Source organism: Marasmius oreades, chromosome 1, assembly GCF_018924745.1.
Source record: "Marasmius oreades isolate 03SP1 chromosome 1, whole genome shotgun sequence".
In the NCBI taxonomy this organism is placed as follows: domain Eukaryota; kingdom Fungi; phylum Basidiomycota; class Agaricomycetes; order Agaricales; family Marasmiaceae; genus Marasmius; species Marasmius oreades.
The window spans coordinates 2,257,085-2,269,930 of record NC_057323.1 but is presented as its reverse complement, the minus strand read 5'-3'; the positions used below and the strand labels follow the sequence as shown (position 1 = coordinate 2,269,930).

The 12,846-nt window shown below is 47.2% G+C and overlaps 6 protein-coding genes across 6 annotated transcripts; 4 read left to right on the top strand and 2 right to left on the bottom strand.

The window, feature by feature from the left end:
* Positions 1–325: 325 nt before the first annotated feature.
* On the top strand, positions 326–4,564 carry E1B28_000715 (uncharacterized protein; the record flags this gene model as incomplete). The annotated part of the gene is made up of 11 exons (XM_043146577.1): positions 326–1,015; positions 1,066–1,781; positions 1,843–2,074; positions 2,128–2,436; positions 2,488–2,820; positions 2,867–3,092; positions 3,144–3,260; positions 3,319–3,689; positions 3,752–3,956; positions 4,026–4,378; positions 4,436–4,564. The coding sequence occupies 11 exons, from the start codon at positions 326–328 to the stop codon at positions 4,562–4,564; spliced, it is 3,681 nt and encodes a 1,226-aa protein (XP_043015280.1).
* A 64-nt stretch (positions 4,565–4,628) lies between these two features.
* On the bottom strand, positions 4,629–5,698 carry E1B28_000714 (uncharacterized protein). Its single transcript, XM_043146576.1, has 5 exons — positions 5,596–5,698; positions 5,387–5,540; positions 5,263–5,321; positions 5,084–5,199; positions 4,629–5,028 (listed from the first exon to the last, which is right to left on the bottom strand). The coding sequence occupies exons 1-5, from the start codon at positions 5,650–5,652 to the stop codon at positions 4,644–4,646; spliced, it is 771 nt and encodes a 256-aa protein (XP_043015279.1). The 5' UTR covers positions 5,653–5,698; the 3' UTR covers positions 4,629–4,643.
* On the bottom strand, positions 5,699–7,033 carry E1B28_000713 (uncharacterized protein). The gene is made up of 3 exons (XM_043146575.1): positions 6,735–7,033; positions 5,959–6,685; positions 5,699–5,905 (listed from the first exon to the last, which is right to left on the bottom strand). Exons 1-3 carry the CDS (start codon positions 6,959–6,961, stop codon positions 5,810–5,812), a joined length of 1,050 nt encoding a protein of 349 aa, XP_043015278.1. The 5' UTR covers positions 6,962–7,033; the 3' UTR covers positions 5,699–5,809.
* Positions 7,034–7,055: 22 nt separating this feature from the next.
* Positions 7,056–9,563, top strand: E1B28_000712 (uncharacterized protein). The gene is made up of 9 exons (XM_043146574.1): positions 7,056–7,203; positions 7,258–7,287; positions 7,339–7,645; positions 7,704–8,013; positions 8,068–8,300; positions 8,358–8,632; positions 8,681–9,125; positions 9,179–9,306; positions 9,363–9,563. Exons 1-9 carry the CDS (start codon positions 7,102–7,104, stop codon positions 9,450–9,452), a joined length of 1,920 nt encoding a protein of 639 aa, XP_043015277.1. The 5' UTR covers positions 7,056–7,101; the 3' UTR covers positions 9,453–9,563.
* Positions 9,564–9,637: 74 nt separating this feature from the next.
* On the top strand, positions 9,638–10,117 carry E1B28_000711 (uncharacterized protein; the record flags this gene model as incomplete). Its single annotated transcript, XM_043146573.1, has 6 exons — positions 9,638–9,654; positions 9,712–9,787; positions 9,835–9,859; positions 9,915–9,958; positions 10,019–10,046; positions 10,089–10,117. The coding sequence occupies 6 exons, from the start codon at positions 9,638–9,640 to the stop codon at positions 10,115–10,117; spliced, it is 219 nt and encodes a 72-aa protein (XP_043015276.1).
* A 556-nt stretch (positions 10,118–10,673) lies between these two features.
* On the top strand, positions 10,674–12,754 carry E1B28_000710 (uncharacterized protein; the record flags this gene model as incomplete). The annotated part of the gene is made up of 14 exons (XM_043146572.1): positions 10,674–10,764; positions 10,820–10,885; positions 10,945–11,038; positions 11,092–11,171; positions 11,230–11,299; positions 11,362–11,434; positions 11,491–11,532; positions 11,591–11,649; positions 11,705–12,022; positions 12,091–12,193; positions 12,260–12,266; positions 12,315–12,487; positions 12,518–12,676; positions 12,725–12,754. 14 exons carry the CDS (start codon positions 10,674–10,676, stop codon positions 12,752–12,754), a joined length of 1,365 nt encoding a protein of 454 aa, XP_043015275.1.
* Positions 12,755–12,846: the final 92 nt, after the last annotated feature.

The following is a 12,846-nucleotide window of genomic DNA, read 5'->3' as shown; positions in this document are numbered from 1 at the left end:
TCATTTACCTGACCTTCGGCCAGCCTCATTTCCGGAAGAGGTTTCTGCAAGTTCCAAATACCACCTTGGAAATCAAACAGCTAGGAGAAGGGTTCCATTATTACTTGTATACGTTGCGTACGTGACAAAAGATGTGGCTCAGTTCCAGACAGTCCAAGGCAGTCCATACATTCGAAGTTACACTGCACTATGTACATACTTTAGTCACAAACATTCAAAAGAGTTGTCCATCGATAACTACGGTTAGTGTATGACTAAGCAACCAAGAAATTTGCAGAACAGCAGCTCTTCGCGTCCTTGTCAAAACCAGGTTTCAACAAAAACAATGCAGGAAGCTCTTTCAAAAATCCGGGCCCATACTTCGTCTTCTCTTCCTCACCAGAAAACCCCATCCAAACTTCTCATTGCTGTCGAGTCAACCTTTGATGAACAACGAACTGAAAGAACGTCCACAGCATATTTTGCAGCTCTCCTTACGACTCTCGACGCCACAATACAGAAGAAGGAAATATCTTTGAATGAAGGAGACGTTCTTCCCGCAGAACTCTATCTTCTTGCCCTCGTTTCACCGTTTGTCGCGGTCTCAGTCATCCGGGCAAATCTGAACACGATATTGAATCTCACTGCGCCTCTTTTTCCTTCCCTCCAATGTCATGCACCCGCTCTCAGATCACAACTATCACTCTATCAAGTCATTTTTACATCGATTGACCGATCGCAACTAGAGGCTCATGGCATACGACAAGCTTTCGCTACTATCCTTGAATTGTGTGTGGATCCGCGACCAAAAGTCCGCAAGAAGGCCGCAGAAGTTGTGAAGGATGTCATCTTGAATCCACCCCTTCCCCTCGCCAAACACCCTTATTCAGATAGAGTCGTAGAGTGGACAATTTCAAAACTCTCCGGGGAAAACAAGTTTGCTACTTCATCGACAAAGAATTCATACATCGATACTGAATCCCACATACACGTTCTCGCGATGCTTCATCCTATTCTTGCAAATCTTCCCCCGTCTGTGAGTAGCAAATCATCTGATTTCTCTCTTACGTCTCATCACATTCCTAGGCTTATCCTACCGTGACGAAATCTCTTCTTCATCTTCCACGGCTCGGAAACCCTTACCTTTCTCAGTTGGCGTATTCTGCGATGTCGGATGTATTCGTTTTATCTAAAGATGGCGGAACATTCGACACGGATGAGGATGTTATCGCAGAAGTGTTAAAGACCATTCTCTCCTTCCCACCTTCCAAAACGGACACAACTTCAAGTCCTGGATGGATTGGGGTTCTTTCAGCCGCCATGTCCGTATTTAGGGAGATGAGTCCAAGCGCATTCTCGGGTCGCGCTCCTACCGTCTGGAAAACGATATGGTCGTACCTGGAATCAATTAACGGTGCAGTCAGGGAAGCCGCGATGCAGTCTATTAGTACTCTATGTCAATCCGTTCTGTCGATGGACGAAGGGACCGACGGTAAATTAACTCTAGAAGGAATGGTGGCACAGATATCCAAGGCTCTCACTTCCGTCGCTTACACCAAAGCCATCCCGCATCTTCTATCCATAACGTCCTCATTAACTCTGAGTTTACCCCAGGGTAAACCTATAAAACCCTCCCATATTGCTACTATACAACCCCTAATCAAGCAAATTGGTGAGCTTCGTATAGAAAAGCACTTTGAGCACAAAGAGGCTGCGGACACAGCGCTGTCCACCGCAATGCGTATCTTAGGGCCACAGCTCATTCTGGAAACTCTTCCGCTTAACCTAGAGCCTGAAAAACGGTGCGTACCATGTTTCTACACATACCCGTTCTCGCATTTAACATTTATTTGTACTTCCAAGTAAAAATGGAGTGCCTCGTGCCTTCCTTCTGCCCTTGCTTGCCCAGCCCCATCCTTCGCCGTTATCGCACTTTGCTTCTTATTTCGTGCCTTTGAGCGAGCGCATGTTCGACCTACAAAGTAAGGCGGAGGCGGAAGGTCGAGAGTCCGAAGCGAAAGTGTGGAGTGTCTTGGTTCATCAAGTTTGGAACGGTTTTCCCGGTTATTGTCACGGATCTGTGGATATTGAATTGGTACCGTTGCAGCGCCCTAAGTTTTTATCATTTACTGACCATTCCTCTGTCAGACTTTCAACCAGCAGTTCTCTCAGTTATTATCTCAAGTCCTTTACAGCCAACCCGACCTCCGACCCGCAGTTCTCAAGGGATTGCAAGTGGTGGTGGAATCTAACGTGGCTATAGGAGCTGGAAAAAACGACGTCCCGAATCCCTCTTTCAGCACACCTGGACAAGCAGCCCAAAACATCGATTTCCTCCGCACGCAAGCCGAAAATTGGCTGGCAGTTCTTTTCAACGTTTTTAGTATCCTTAACCGGGATTCACGCGGAACGATGAGTGAGGCTATCACAGCCTGGGCATCAATCGCGGATGGGAAGGTAGGCGATGTCTCTGAATAATTCTGATATAAACTCATAGGCATTCATCAGGCGCTGGCGAGAGCTCTACGTAAAGTTCTCGACATTTTCGAAGGCGAACTACCCAAGCTTTCCGGTAAAGCAAGTGATGATGAAAGTACAGCGCTTATGGCTCTCGACCTCGTACTCATTCTCCTTCCTTTTCTATCGAGTGCAGATTCAATTGCCCTCTTCCAACTCTGTTCATCAAAAGATATTCTCACTGTCAAATCCAATGGCGTCCAAAAACGTGCCTACAAAATTCTCACCAAACTCGCGGAAGGAAAGAAGGTTCCCATCGAGGCAGAGAAGGTCCTTCAAGAACTTGAGTCCTCGGTGGATGAATTGTTCAGTGCTGCAAAGAAGGTACAGGTTGATTCTCAGCTTCGAATACCGCTCTGACCTCCTGTAGGACCGTTTCAACCTACTGGCTGCAATACTGCCATATATGCCACCGTCAGCCTTACACCTTATACCCTCTATGATACCTGAGGCAGTACTGGGAACGAAGGAGACTTCGGACAAAGCTCGAATCGCCGCGTTTGATTTGATCATTGTAATGGGCAAGAAGATGAGTGAGGGTGGCGTTGTGAAGAGAGATATGCTTGACGGTGTGGAGGATGATATCCCAATGGAAGGTAGCAACTCTTCCACGCCTCTCCGCCATTATGGTTCTGAAACCCGTATAGCGGCTGCAACCATCGAAGAATTTATGAAAATGGTTGCTGGAGGCCTTGCTGGTTCAACACCTCACATGATCAGCGCGACGATTACCGCAATATCCCGCTTAGTTTTTGAGTTCAAAGGTATCCATTCGACCTTTACCCTAGTTTTTCGTTGGGCATATTGACTAAGGTATAACAGATGATATATCGAACGACATGAAGAAGGAGATATTCACTACGCTTCTTGTCTTCCTTTCGTCCGCCAATCGCGAGATTGTCAAGTCGGTCCTTGGATTTGTCAAGCTTTCCATTCATACCTTCCCTGTGGACATTATTCAAGTCCATTTAAGAGACCTGGTTCCCGCTCTGCTTACATGGTCTCACGATCATAAGAATCACTTCAAGGTCAAAGTCCGGCATATCTTCGAAAGACTCCTTCGACGGCTTCCTTGGGAAGATGTTTACCCCCATGCGGGTAATGAAGACGGCGCCAAGGTATTGGTTAACATCAAGAAGCGTAAAGAAAGAGCGAAGAGAAAGAAGGCTAACAAGGAAGAGGATGAAGATCCTGTATGTGCTCACCTTGTCCTGGTTATGCTCACGTTTTTGACTCGGGAATTTTGGTTTCTGAGTTATCAAATGCTGGTCCGACAACTGGGGATGCCTTTGAGGATATTATCTACGGCAGTGAAAGCGAGCTTGACGACAGTGATGATGACCAAGCAGCTTATCGTCCGGAAGCTCGTTCGAACAAGAAACAAGCTCAGGAAGTACGTCTTCGTATGGATGACGATGATCCCATGGACTTGTTACAAGGAGTCGCTTCTCGCATTGCTAGTGAGTCATTATCTATCTCATATGTTCCACGTTTTTTAAATTAGCTCAATCGTCATTGTTGTTTGATAGAAGGTTCCTCAAACAAGAGAAGGAAACCTGGACAAGAAGCGTCGAGATTCAAGACTGATGAGGATACTGGCAAGATGATTATTGACGCAAAAGCTTCTGACGACGACGTGAATGGCCATACGCTGAAGTCGAAGGACGATGTCGTCGGAAGCGCATACCGTGAAAGCATTACGTCTGTGGATGGTTTTACAAGAGGTCCCAACGGGCGTGTCAAATTCAACAAGGATACCAAGAAACGGCGTCGCGAGAATGAAGATGCGGAAGATGACCCGATGGAGGTCGTCGAAAATAATTCAAAGAAACAAAAATCAAGGCAATTCCACACCAAACCCGGACAAGAATACAAGGCTAAGGTAAATGACTTCCACCCTCCGTGACCTCTCAGTAACGCAAAGCAACATTGACTTTAGCGCGCTAATGGGGATGTGAAGAAAAATGGTGTTGACCCGTATGCTTATGTGACGCTCTCACAAGCTGCTGGGAAGAAAAAGGGTCGAAAACATGAGATAGGTATAGCAGGAAAAGGAAGCAGAAGATAGCTGGGTGTCTGACATTGGATGTAACTGCACATAGCCTACTATTACAAGCACCACAAATTTACCGATCGTGTCCCTCCAGCTACCCGTACAGAGTGGAATCATGAGGCGTTCCAAACAGTCCTTGGTTCCAACTTTCAGGTTCTTTCCATTCCTTGATGTTCGATTCTAGTCCGAGAACCGTTACAACTGCAGAAGCTAGTAGATGTGCATCTGCTCGGTTGTCACCGTCCATCGCGAACATGAGAATCGCTGCAGTGTAAATTGACCATTCCCTCGGGAGCGACAAAAGGAAACGGCGTGTGAGACCACCTCCGGGTATAAACGGTATCTGGGTACCATCATTGGAATCTCCTGGTCGACGTAACATTGGAGACGTGTACGTGGGCATAGGACTTTCAGCTAGGCGAGAAAGGAGAGAGTTGTTGTTCTTATTCATGGGTGACTGCAACTGATATATTGGCGTACTATGACGATTTATTATTGAGTGGGACTCGAGAAGAAAGTAGCAGCTCTACTCACAACATCTGATTATCCGTCCGATTAGAGGAATCCACGCCTGAGAGAAATAAGCACCCAGAAACTCCTGCTTGTCGCAAGAACGCAAGAACTTCATCAATGAATTCTTGTTTTCGATTCTGTAACAATATCGGTCATCGATCTCACAATCAGAGTAGAAAGGGTCTTTAGACGCTACTCGCCCTCAAAGGTGGACATCTTTGTTGAAAAACCAATATTTCGGAGGTTTCGCAACCGTACACTGAACAATGAATATATTTAAGTCAGATGAGGGAAGTGTAAGAAATTCGTGTAGCTATCACTCACATTCGAAAGCCGTAGTTATTCCTACGCCGTCTTCAGATGAGCCTACAAGAGGTATTCCGTACCTTGAATCGAAAACGGCGACGCGCTCAAGTCCCAACGAGGCAATAAGGAGATCGGCAGCTAGCTGTGCGACATTTGCGGTGGACACAACAGGCTAACGACAGATATCTTGACCCCGGTACGACAACGAACAATGACTAAACACGAACAATGACTATTGTCTTCCCTGATAATTTTAATGGCGAAAGCGTTTTAATAAAAGTCATGGTAGGAGGTCGAGGTGTGTTGTAGGCTGCAGGAGTGAGAGATGAGATCATGTGCGTCGTCCGTGCGTCGTCCTGGTTTGAGCTGACTGCTCATCAGTGATTTACAATATGAAGCGCAAGTATAACTATATTATACGGCTAATGGTAGTTCAGAAGATTACTGCTTCAATTTCTCAATCAGTTCCGGGACGACTTCATAGAGATCCCCAACAAGTCCGGCGTCCGCAACTTGGAAGATGGGGGCATCGGGGTCCTGAGATTAGGTTGAAACTCAACAAAAAGTACTGAGAGTTGCAGCTGACGTACTTTGTTCACAGCAACGATCATCTTTGAATCTTTCATTCCAGCCAGATGTTGAATGGCTCCAGAGATACCGAGGGCGATGTACAGCTCTGGTGCTACGGCTTTACCAGTTTGGCCCACTTGCAATGAGTTGTCTGCGTAGCCTGCATCTACCGCAGCCCTAGACGCACCCACTGCAGCACCCAAGACATCGGCCAGAGGGTACAAAGTAGCCGCGAATGTTTCGGCATTTTTCAAGGGCCGACCACCAGAAACGACGCGACTGGCGATGCTGAGATCGGGACGGTCGGACTTTGCGATACGGGTTTCAACATGCCGAGTGGGCAAGTCGGAAACGTTTACAGGATCGACGGCTGTTGCCTCAACGACGTTACTGTCCTCGCTAGGAGCAGGGTCGAAGGAGGTGCCGCGAACGGTAAAGAATTTGATAGGGATAGAGGAAGGAAGTCGTACGGTAGAGATGGCGTTACCAGCATAGATCGGGCGAGTGAAGGTTGTGGTATTTGATGAAGAGTCATGTTCGAGAGAAGTAATCTCCGAAACAGTTGGGACATTGAGCTTAGCAGCTACACGAGGAAGTAAGGATTTTGCGAAAGAGGTTGGGGCGGAAACAACGTGTGTATATCGAGATTCTGAGAGAATTTTCTCCAGGAGGGGCGAAACTGCCTCTGGTATCGGCTGGGCGTAGAGGTCGGAAGTTGAATGAAGCAACGAGGACAAGCCTTTGAACCTGAAACAAATATGAGCAAAAAGGGCCCCAATACTGGGGATGCACTCACTTCTGGAGTTTATCAACAACACCAGGTATCTGACTTGAAGCACCGACGACGAGCCCTGTAACAGTTCCACCCAACTGCCCTGCAGCGGTCAATGCTGAAAGAGAACCGGATTCAATTGCACCTTGCCTATGTTCGAGGAAGATCAGGACACGAGGCGTAGATGTGGTCGCATAAGCGCGTAGTGCATGCTTGCAAACGAGTATGCGACGACCCGCTAAGAGTAACATGGTTGGGAATAGTCGACCCCGCTCAAGTCCGAAGTGCGACAGGGAATCGGACGGCCCCTGTGATAATCGGCCCTCGGCAACTTCCAGCTTTGCCCAATGCTGAATCATAGAATTTCTGCTTCTTACTTCTCAACCACAACATGTCCTTTCAAACCCTCATCTCAGGCGCGGAATGCTCTACCGTATCGAACCCTCTTTCTCAAGTCTTGAAACATACCGAGGGGGATCGCAGTTTACAACAGGTCAGCAATAACCCAACTTTCTCTCCATTCTAAAATCTCATCGGAGTACGACAGGATAGAATCGCTGGACCGTCATCGTCACGGGTAAGTCTATAGAGGAAGTACTATTACGGTCGAATTCATGCCTTCGTTTAGCTTCAACATCTTCCCGGTTCTTCCACTGCAACAGCGAGTCAACAAGATCTTGCCCTTGCTCGCCAATTCTTCGAATCGAACAATGTAGGGCCCGGCCTTCAGCACCCCTTCTCACCGCCACCAGAACTCGCGTATGAAATGCGAGGGTTCTCGGCGCCAGTCAACGATGCATGGGTGGCAGAGCAACAGCATCAGATGCGGGCCTTCCAGGCAAGCAGCCCGCAATCTCAGTGGGCAGCGGAGTTTGGTGGCTCGACCACGGTGCAAAATAGTACAATAGCTACCGCGGTGCCTGCTAGCCCTGATCGTACGTGTAATGAACTTTTCCGAAATATCTTGAACTCTCACAATCGCACTTACTCCAGCACAACACGCAGCTATGTATATGCAACGGCCGGGTATACAAGATGGTTTTACTTTTCGAAACTCGTTTGTTGGTCAACCGATGATGGAGAATTACAACAGTCATTTCCTTTTGGACAAGGGCAAGGGGAAAGGTCGCGAAGCAGATTTTGAAGCAGCCTTCGATCAATACGCTGCCTCTCTAAATCCGATCCAGAAAGTATCTGAGAATTCTAGAATAGTCGAACTATCGGATGAAGTCAACGAAATCCAAGAGGCTTTAAAGGCTACGAACCTGGAGGACGGTGGGGTTTTGGGTGATGATTTTCGCAAGTAAGGTTCATCTTGTCATTCAGTCTTGGAGGCATCTCAATTCCCAATATCCAGAGTTTGGGATAATCTACAGAACTCAGAAGCTCCTCCTCCTCAAGAAGAACTAGCAAAGTGGGAAGCGGAGTTCAACCAATTAATGAACGCAAAACGCGACGAGCTGGATTATGATTATGGGCGGTCCATGCAAGAGGCATGGGAAAACGGTGGAAGTTTTCCTGAGACTGTCGTAGATAAACCTCTTCAATTCGACAAGGATGGTCTGCCCATCTTGGATCCGTACAAGTTCGGTACGTGCGATTCATTTGTAGATGACTCCTTCAACAAAGGCTGATGGCTAACTGTAGAAGCTGATAACAAATACATCGATCCTTCAACCTCCAGTAGCTCTATGCTCCAACAAGCCAAAGCACTTCTTGAGCAAAATGGCTCTCTTTCTGAAGCCGCTTTACTAATTGAAGCCGCCATCCAAAAAGGCGATCTCGGAGAGGGTGGTTACGAAGCCTGGATTCTACTAGGGGAAACGCGCAACATGGATGAACGCGAAGATCTCGGTATGCGGGCATTGACTGAAGGAGTCAAGCGTGCGGAAAGCGTCGGCGCTACTGGTGCAGGAATGATGGTTCGTGATTCTTTCTCTCCCTCACAACGAAACTAAGTTCTCCTTCAGTCGTTGGCCATTTCTTACACCAACGAGTCCTTGGATAGGTCTTCTCACATGATGCTACTGCGCTGGCTTATGGCCAAGTATCCTGACCAGAAAGTTCCGGAGGAAACGGTCAAGGCCATTTCCACAAATTCCCCATGGGACACTCATAATCGTGTCACAGAATTATTCTTGAATCTTACTCGGAACCAACACAGTCAAGGGATTGTGGACCCAGATGTTCAAATAGCTCTAGGCGTCCTCTTCTATACCAATGGAGAGTATGATAGGGCGAAGGACTGCTTTGAGACAGCATTGACCGTACGTCCCAGTGATTATCTCCTCTGGAACAGGTTAGGCTCTTCGTTGTCGAATGGAAATAAACCAGAAGAGGCGTTGGGTGCATACAAGGAAGCTCTTCAGCTGCGACCAACGTATACTCGAGCGATCTATAACGTCGGCGTCGCTTGTAGGTGCTCCTATCAACTGTGAAGATCGTGGTGATGACGAAGTATCATGCAGGCCTTAACATTGGTGCCCATAAGGAAGCAGCCGAGCATTTCCTGAGTGCTCTCGCACTTCAACAGGCAACGTCAGGCGATACCAGCGAACAGGTCTGGTTTACGTTACGACGTACACTTCTTGCAATGGTTGGTGTTCAATATTTGTTCTGAGTCTATGACTAGTAACTGGAACATGAACGCAGGAGCGACCGGATTTAGCTGAACAAACGAAAGAGAAACGATCTGAAAAGGCCGTTCTAGAGTTGTTCCGAAAGGAAGGGTTCGATTTCTAGACTTATACTGACCATTAGAACACGAGTGAGCAGGTGTAGAAATGAAATCCTTTGTACTCTATTGGCTGCAGAAATCATATGCAGAGGATTTACGGCCCGAATCGTCCGAGCATTTCCAGGCAGCGCGAGTCACTATACTTTCTCCCATCTTAACCTTCTACTCTCACTCCCAGCTCTGAAACGAGATGTCCGGAGTGCAAATGTGAATTAAAAACTTACATTTCTTCATGAATTCGTGCTGACCAGAATGATTCTTCAGCCACTCGTTGTCCAAATCACCCCCAAATAACAATGTGAAGCTCAATAAGATTTCAAGTCAAATCACACAGAACAAGGTATTTACGTTACGGATCGCTATCTGAGAGAATGCTGACGTCCCAAGGCTCAAGGGGGAGCGCAAGCTATGTGTTAGCTGAAAACTTGGATTTAGATCGTTCTTGCATTCACGGCGAACGTTCATAGTGTACGCCATCGGCCTTCAAGAAGCAGATATGGATAAACCACAAGCGCGTATCCAAAAAGACTTCCTTCTTGCATTTCACCTCAACGATTCACGTTCAATCTAGATTGGAATTTCTCCCATTTGGTGGGAAGGTATGTCCAACCCTTCTCGTATGTCGATTTTAATCATCGCAGCTGCGGACATTTATAGGGAATCCGTGTAACAACCACTTGGCATGTATCCCTTTGCCACATCAAAGCCATGAATACGCAATTCATCTGGTGTTTAGCTGGATCTAGCGAAATATGTCAAACAAGGTTGCCATGAAGAAGATCTCGTTGGACTTTTGTTCAATACTATCGGAGTGAGGTGCGCATCATACTATCATCCTCGTTAGCTGCGTTCCGACACTTTGGGTGTCAAGCGACGCCATTACGATGGGGACTGATGGTAATTCCCCGATCGTTTAAATTGCGTAAACGACTAGATTTTATTTTTTTCACAATAAGGAATGCGCTACTCGTAAGTTACAGCCGCCGAGGATTTGTCGTGTCCCAGAATAAGTTCTCTTGCTTCAGACTACCCAGTCGAGATATTATCGCTGACTCGATCGAAGCGGTACGTTTTGCACCCGCCATTCGCCGACTCGATTACACTGACCAGTTCCCTAGGTCGTCATGGTGTGTTCCGTAGTGGTTTGTCCTTGCGTAATTCACCATGTATTGTCGTAGGCGCAACACTACGACGGCAATATCTCCATTCCTGGATGCGACAAGAACATGCCTGGCTGTTTCATGGCTGCTTGTCGCCATAACCGCCCGACCATAATCATATACGGTGGAACTATCCAAGCCGGGAGGCGCCTCGTTGGTGTGCAGTCAATTGGGACAACTAGAGAGTTTCGTTGTTCATGTTTTGCACGTAGATTGCCCTTCTATGGGCTACAAACAAGGCGACACCGTCAATATCTCGGATGCGTTCGAGTCTTTCGGTGAGATTTTAGTCTACTGTTTTGAACCATCCAGTTCTTCATCTTATACCTTATTCCAGGCGCTTACACTATCGGAAAAATCACCGACGAGCAAAGATTCGATGTCGTCAGACATGCATGTCCTGGAGCTGGTGCTTGCGGTGGAATGTATACGTAAGGGACCGTATCTTTCTTCAAGTTAAATTTGCTCATCTCCTCGAGTACAGAGCAAACACGATGAGTTCTGCATTGGAAGTCCTCGGAATGAGCTTGCCATATTCATCCAGCATCCCCGCTGAAAACCCCGGTATGTTGTTACGCTGGCCAATCTTGATGAATTAGTACGTGTTTAACATATTTTGCAGAGAAAGTGCAAGAGTGCATTCGCGCAGGGAAGTATTTGAGGAAGTTACTTGAGTTGGATCTGAAACCAAGGTACTAGGACAACCGTTCTCACAGTTTGTTAAGTAGACGATCGACCTTTCTCCTTCTCTCAGGGATATTCTCACTCGACAATCCTTCCTCAACGCAATAGTAATTGTCAATATTCTTGGTGGCTCCACGAATGCTGTGAGTATGCCGGAACGTTCGTGTCCCATGGTTATCTGACACCGGACAACCTGGAGGTTCTTCATCTGCTAGCGATGGCGCGATCGGCTGAGATCGAGGTACGAAAAACACACGGAATACAGGCATATACGATTCTGATCTCTTCGTGCTTGTCAGCTCAATGTAGACGATTTCCAGATGATTGCTGACAAAACGCCTTATCTCGCCGACTTGAAGTAAGTGCCCTATATTGGGAACCTTCGTCTTATTGGCTTCTGAACTACCTCCCAGACCTTCAGGGCAATATTACATGGAAGATGTCCACAAAGTAGGAGGTATCCCAGCCATCGTGAAATACCTCCTCAACCATACCAACCTCATCGACGGTAGCCAACTCACCGTTACCGGCAAGACTCTAGCGGAGAACCTGGCAGACGTCCCTGAGCTTTCTTTCGACGACCAAGATGTCATCAGGCGGTTGGACAACCCCCTCAAATCCACAGGACACTTGACTATTCTCCGAGGCAATTTGTGTCCTGGGTCGGCAGTCGCGAAACTCACGGGTAAAGAGGGAAGCAAATTTGAGGGCACTGCGAAATGTTTCGATAGGCACGTACTCCATTTACCTCGTTCTTGAATTCGTTGGCTCACTAGTACATGCGGTGCTTCAATTTTAGTCTCGAAGGATTCTTCCCCGCATTAGAAAGAGGGGAGATCACGGCCGGTATGGTGCTGATATTCAGGTATCAAGGACCTAAAGGAGCTCCCGGTATGCCTGAGGTGCAGCACTAATGTCTCTCTTTTTGTGTACACCCATCACTCACCATTGACCAACTCTCTCATCAGATGCTAGGTATGACTCTTAATTGCCCTATTGGCTAGATATTCACAGCTCCGCCAGGTCCCACTGGTGCCATCGCTGGCGCTGGACTGAGCAATTCAACTGCTTTAATCACGGATGGACGATTTTCAGGTGCCAGCCGAGGATTTATCATTGGCCATGTAGTACCTGAAGCACGTCTGGGTGGAGCCATTGCATTAGTCAAGGAACGTCTGCTTCACTCGGTGTCCTGTGTGAAGTCTAATTCATTGGTTGCTCTATAGGATGGAGACCATATTATCATTGACTCTGAGGCGCGCACGATTACCTGGCTAGTAGACGAGGACGAACAAGCGCGCCGCAGGAAGGATTGGGAGACATCCGACAAGGGGAAATTGAACGTGAAACGAGGTATACTGTATCGATATGCTCGAGATGTAGCAGTGAGTATTCCCAGTCGATTTCGGTCTCTCATCGCTGAACATTTGTAGCCTGCTAGCCTGGGAGCATACTGCGATTAAGATATCTAGTAAACCAGAACATACCCAATGTATCCAATGTATAACAAATTGTCCAAAAACCCATATACAATGAAAGATGTGGCTCAGAAGTA

Bases quoted from the DNA above. Each gene is read 5' to 3' on its own strand.
- E1B28_000714 (XM_043146576.1), bottom strand. From the start codon at position 5,652: ATGACTTTTATTAAAACGCTTTCGCCATTAAAATTATCAGGGAAGACA. The intron at 5,200-5,262 runs GCGAGTAGCGTC...ATATTGTTACAG, and splicing joins AAAGATGTCCACCTTTGAGG to AATCGAAAACAAGAATTCAT. The intron at 5,029-5,083 runs GTGAGTAGAGCT...AAATCGTCATAG, and splicing joins CGGACGGATAATCAGATGTT to TACGCCAATATATCAGTTGC.
- E1B28_000712 (XM_043146574.1), top strand. From the start codon at position 7,102: ATGTCCTTTCAAACCCTCATCTCAGGCGCGGAATGCTCTACCGTATCG. The intron at 7,646-7,703 runs GTACGTGTAATG...CACTTACTCCAG, and splicing joins GGTGCCTGCTAGCCCTGATC to CACAACACGCAGCTATGTAT. The intron at 8,301-8,357 runs GTACGTGCGATT...GGCTAACTGTAG, and splicing joins CTTGGATCCGTACAAGTTCG to AAGCTGATAACAAATACATC.
- E1B28_000713 (XM_043146575.1), bottom strand. From the start codon at position 6,961: ATGTTACTCTTAGCGGGTCGTCGCATACTCGTTTGCAAGCATGCACTA. The intron at 6,686-6,734 runs GTGAGTGCATCC...TATTTGTTTCAG, and splicing joins GTTGTTGATAAACTCCAGAA to GTTCAAAGGCTTGTCCTCGT. The intron at 5,906-5,958 runs GTACGTCAGCTG...ACCTAATCTCAG, and splicing joins TGATCGTTGCTGTGAACAAA to GACCCCGATGCCCCCATCTT.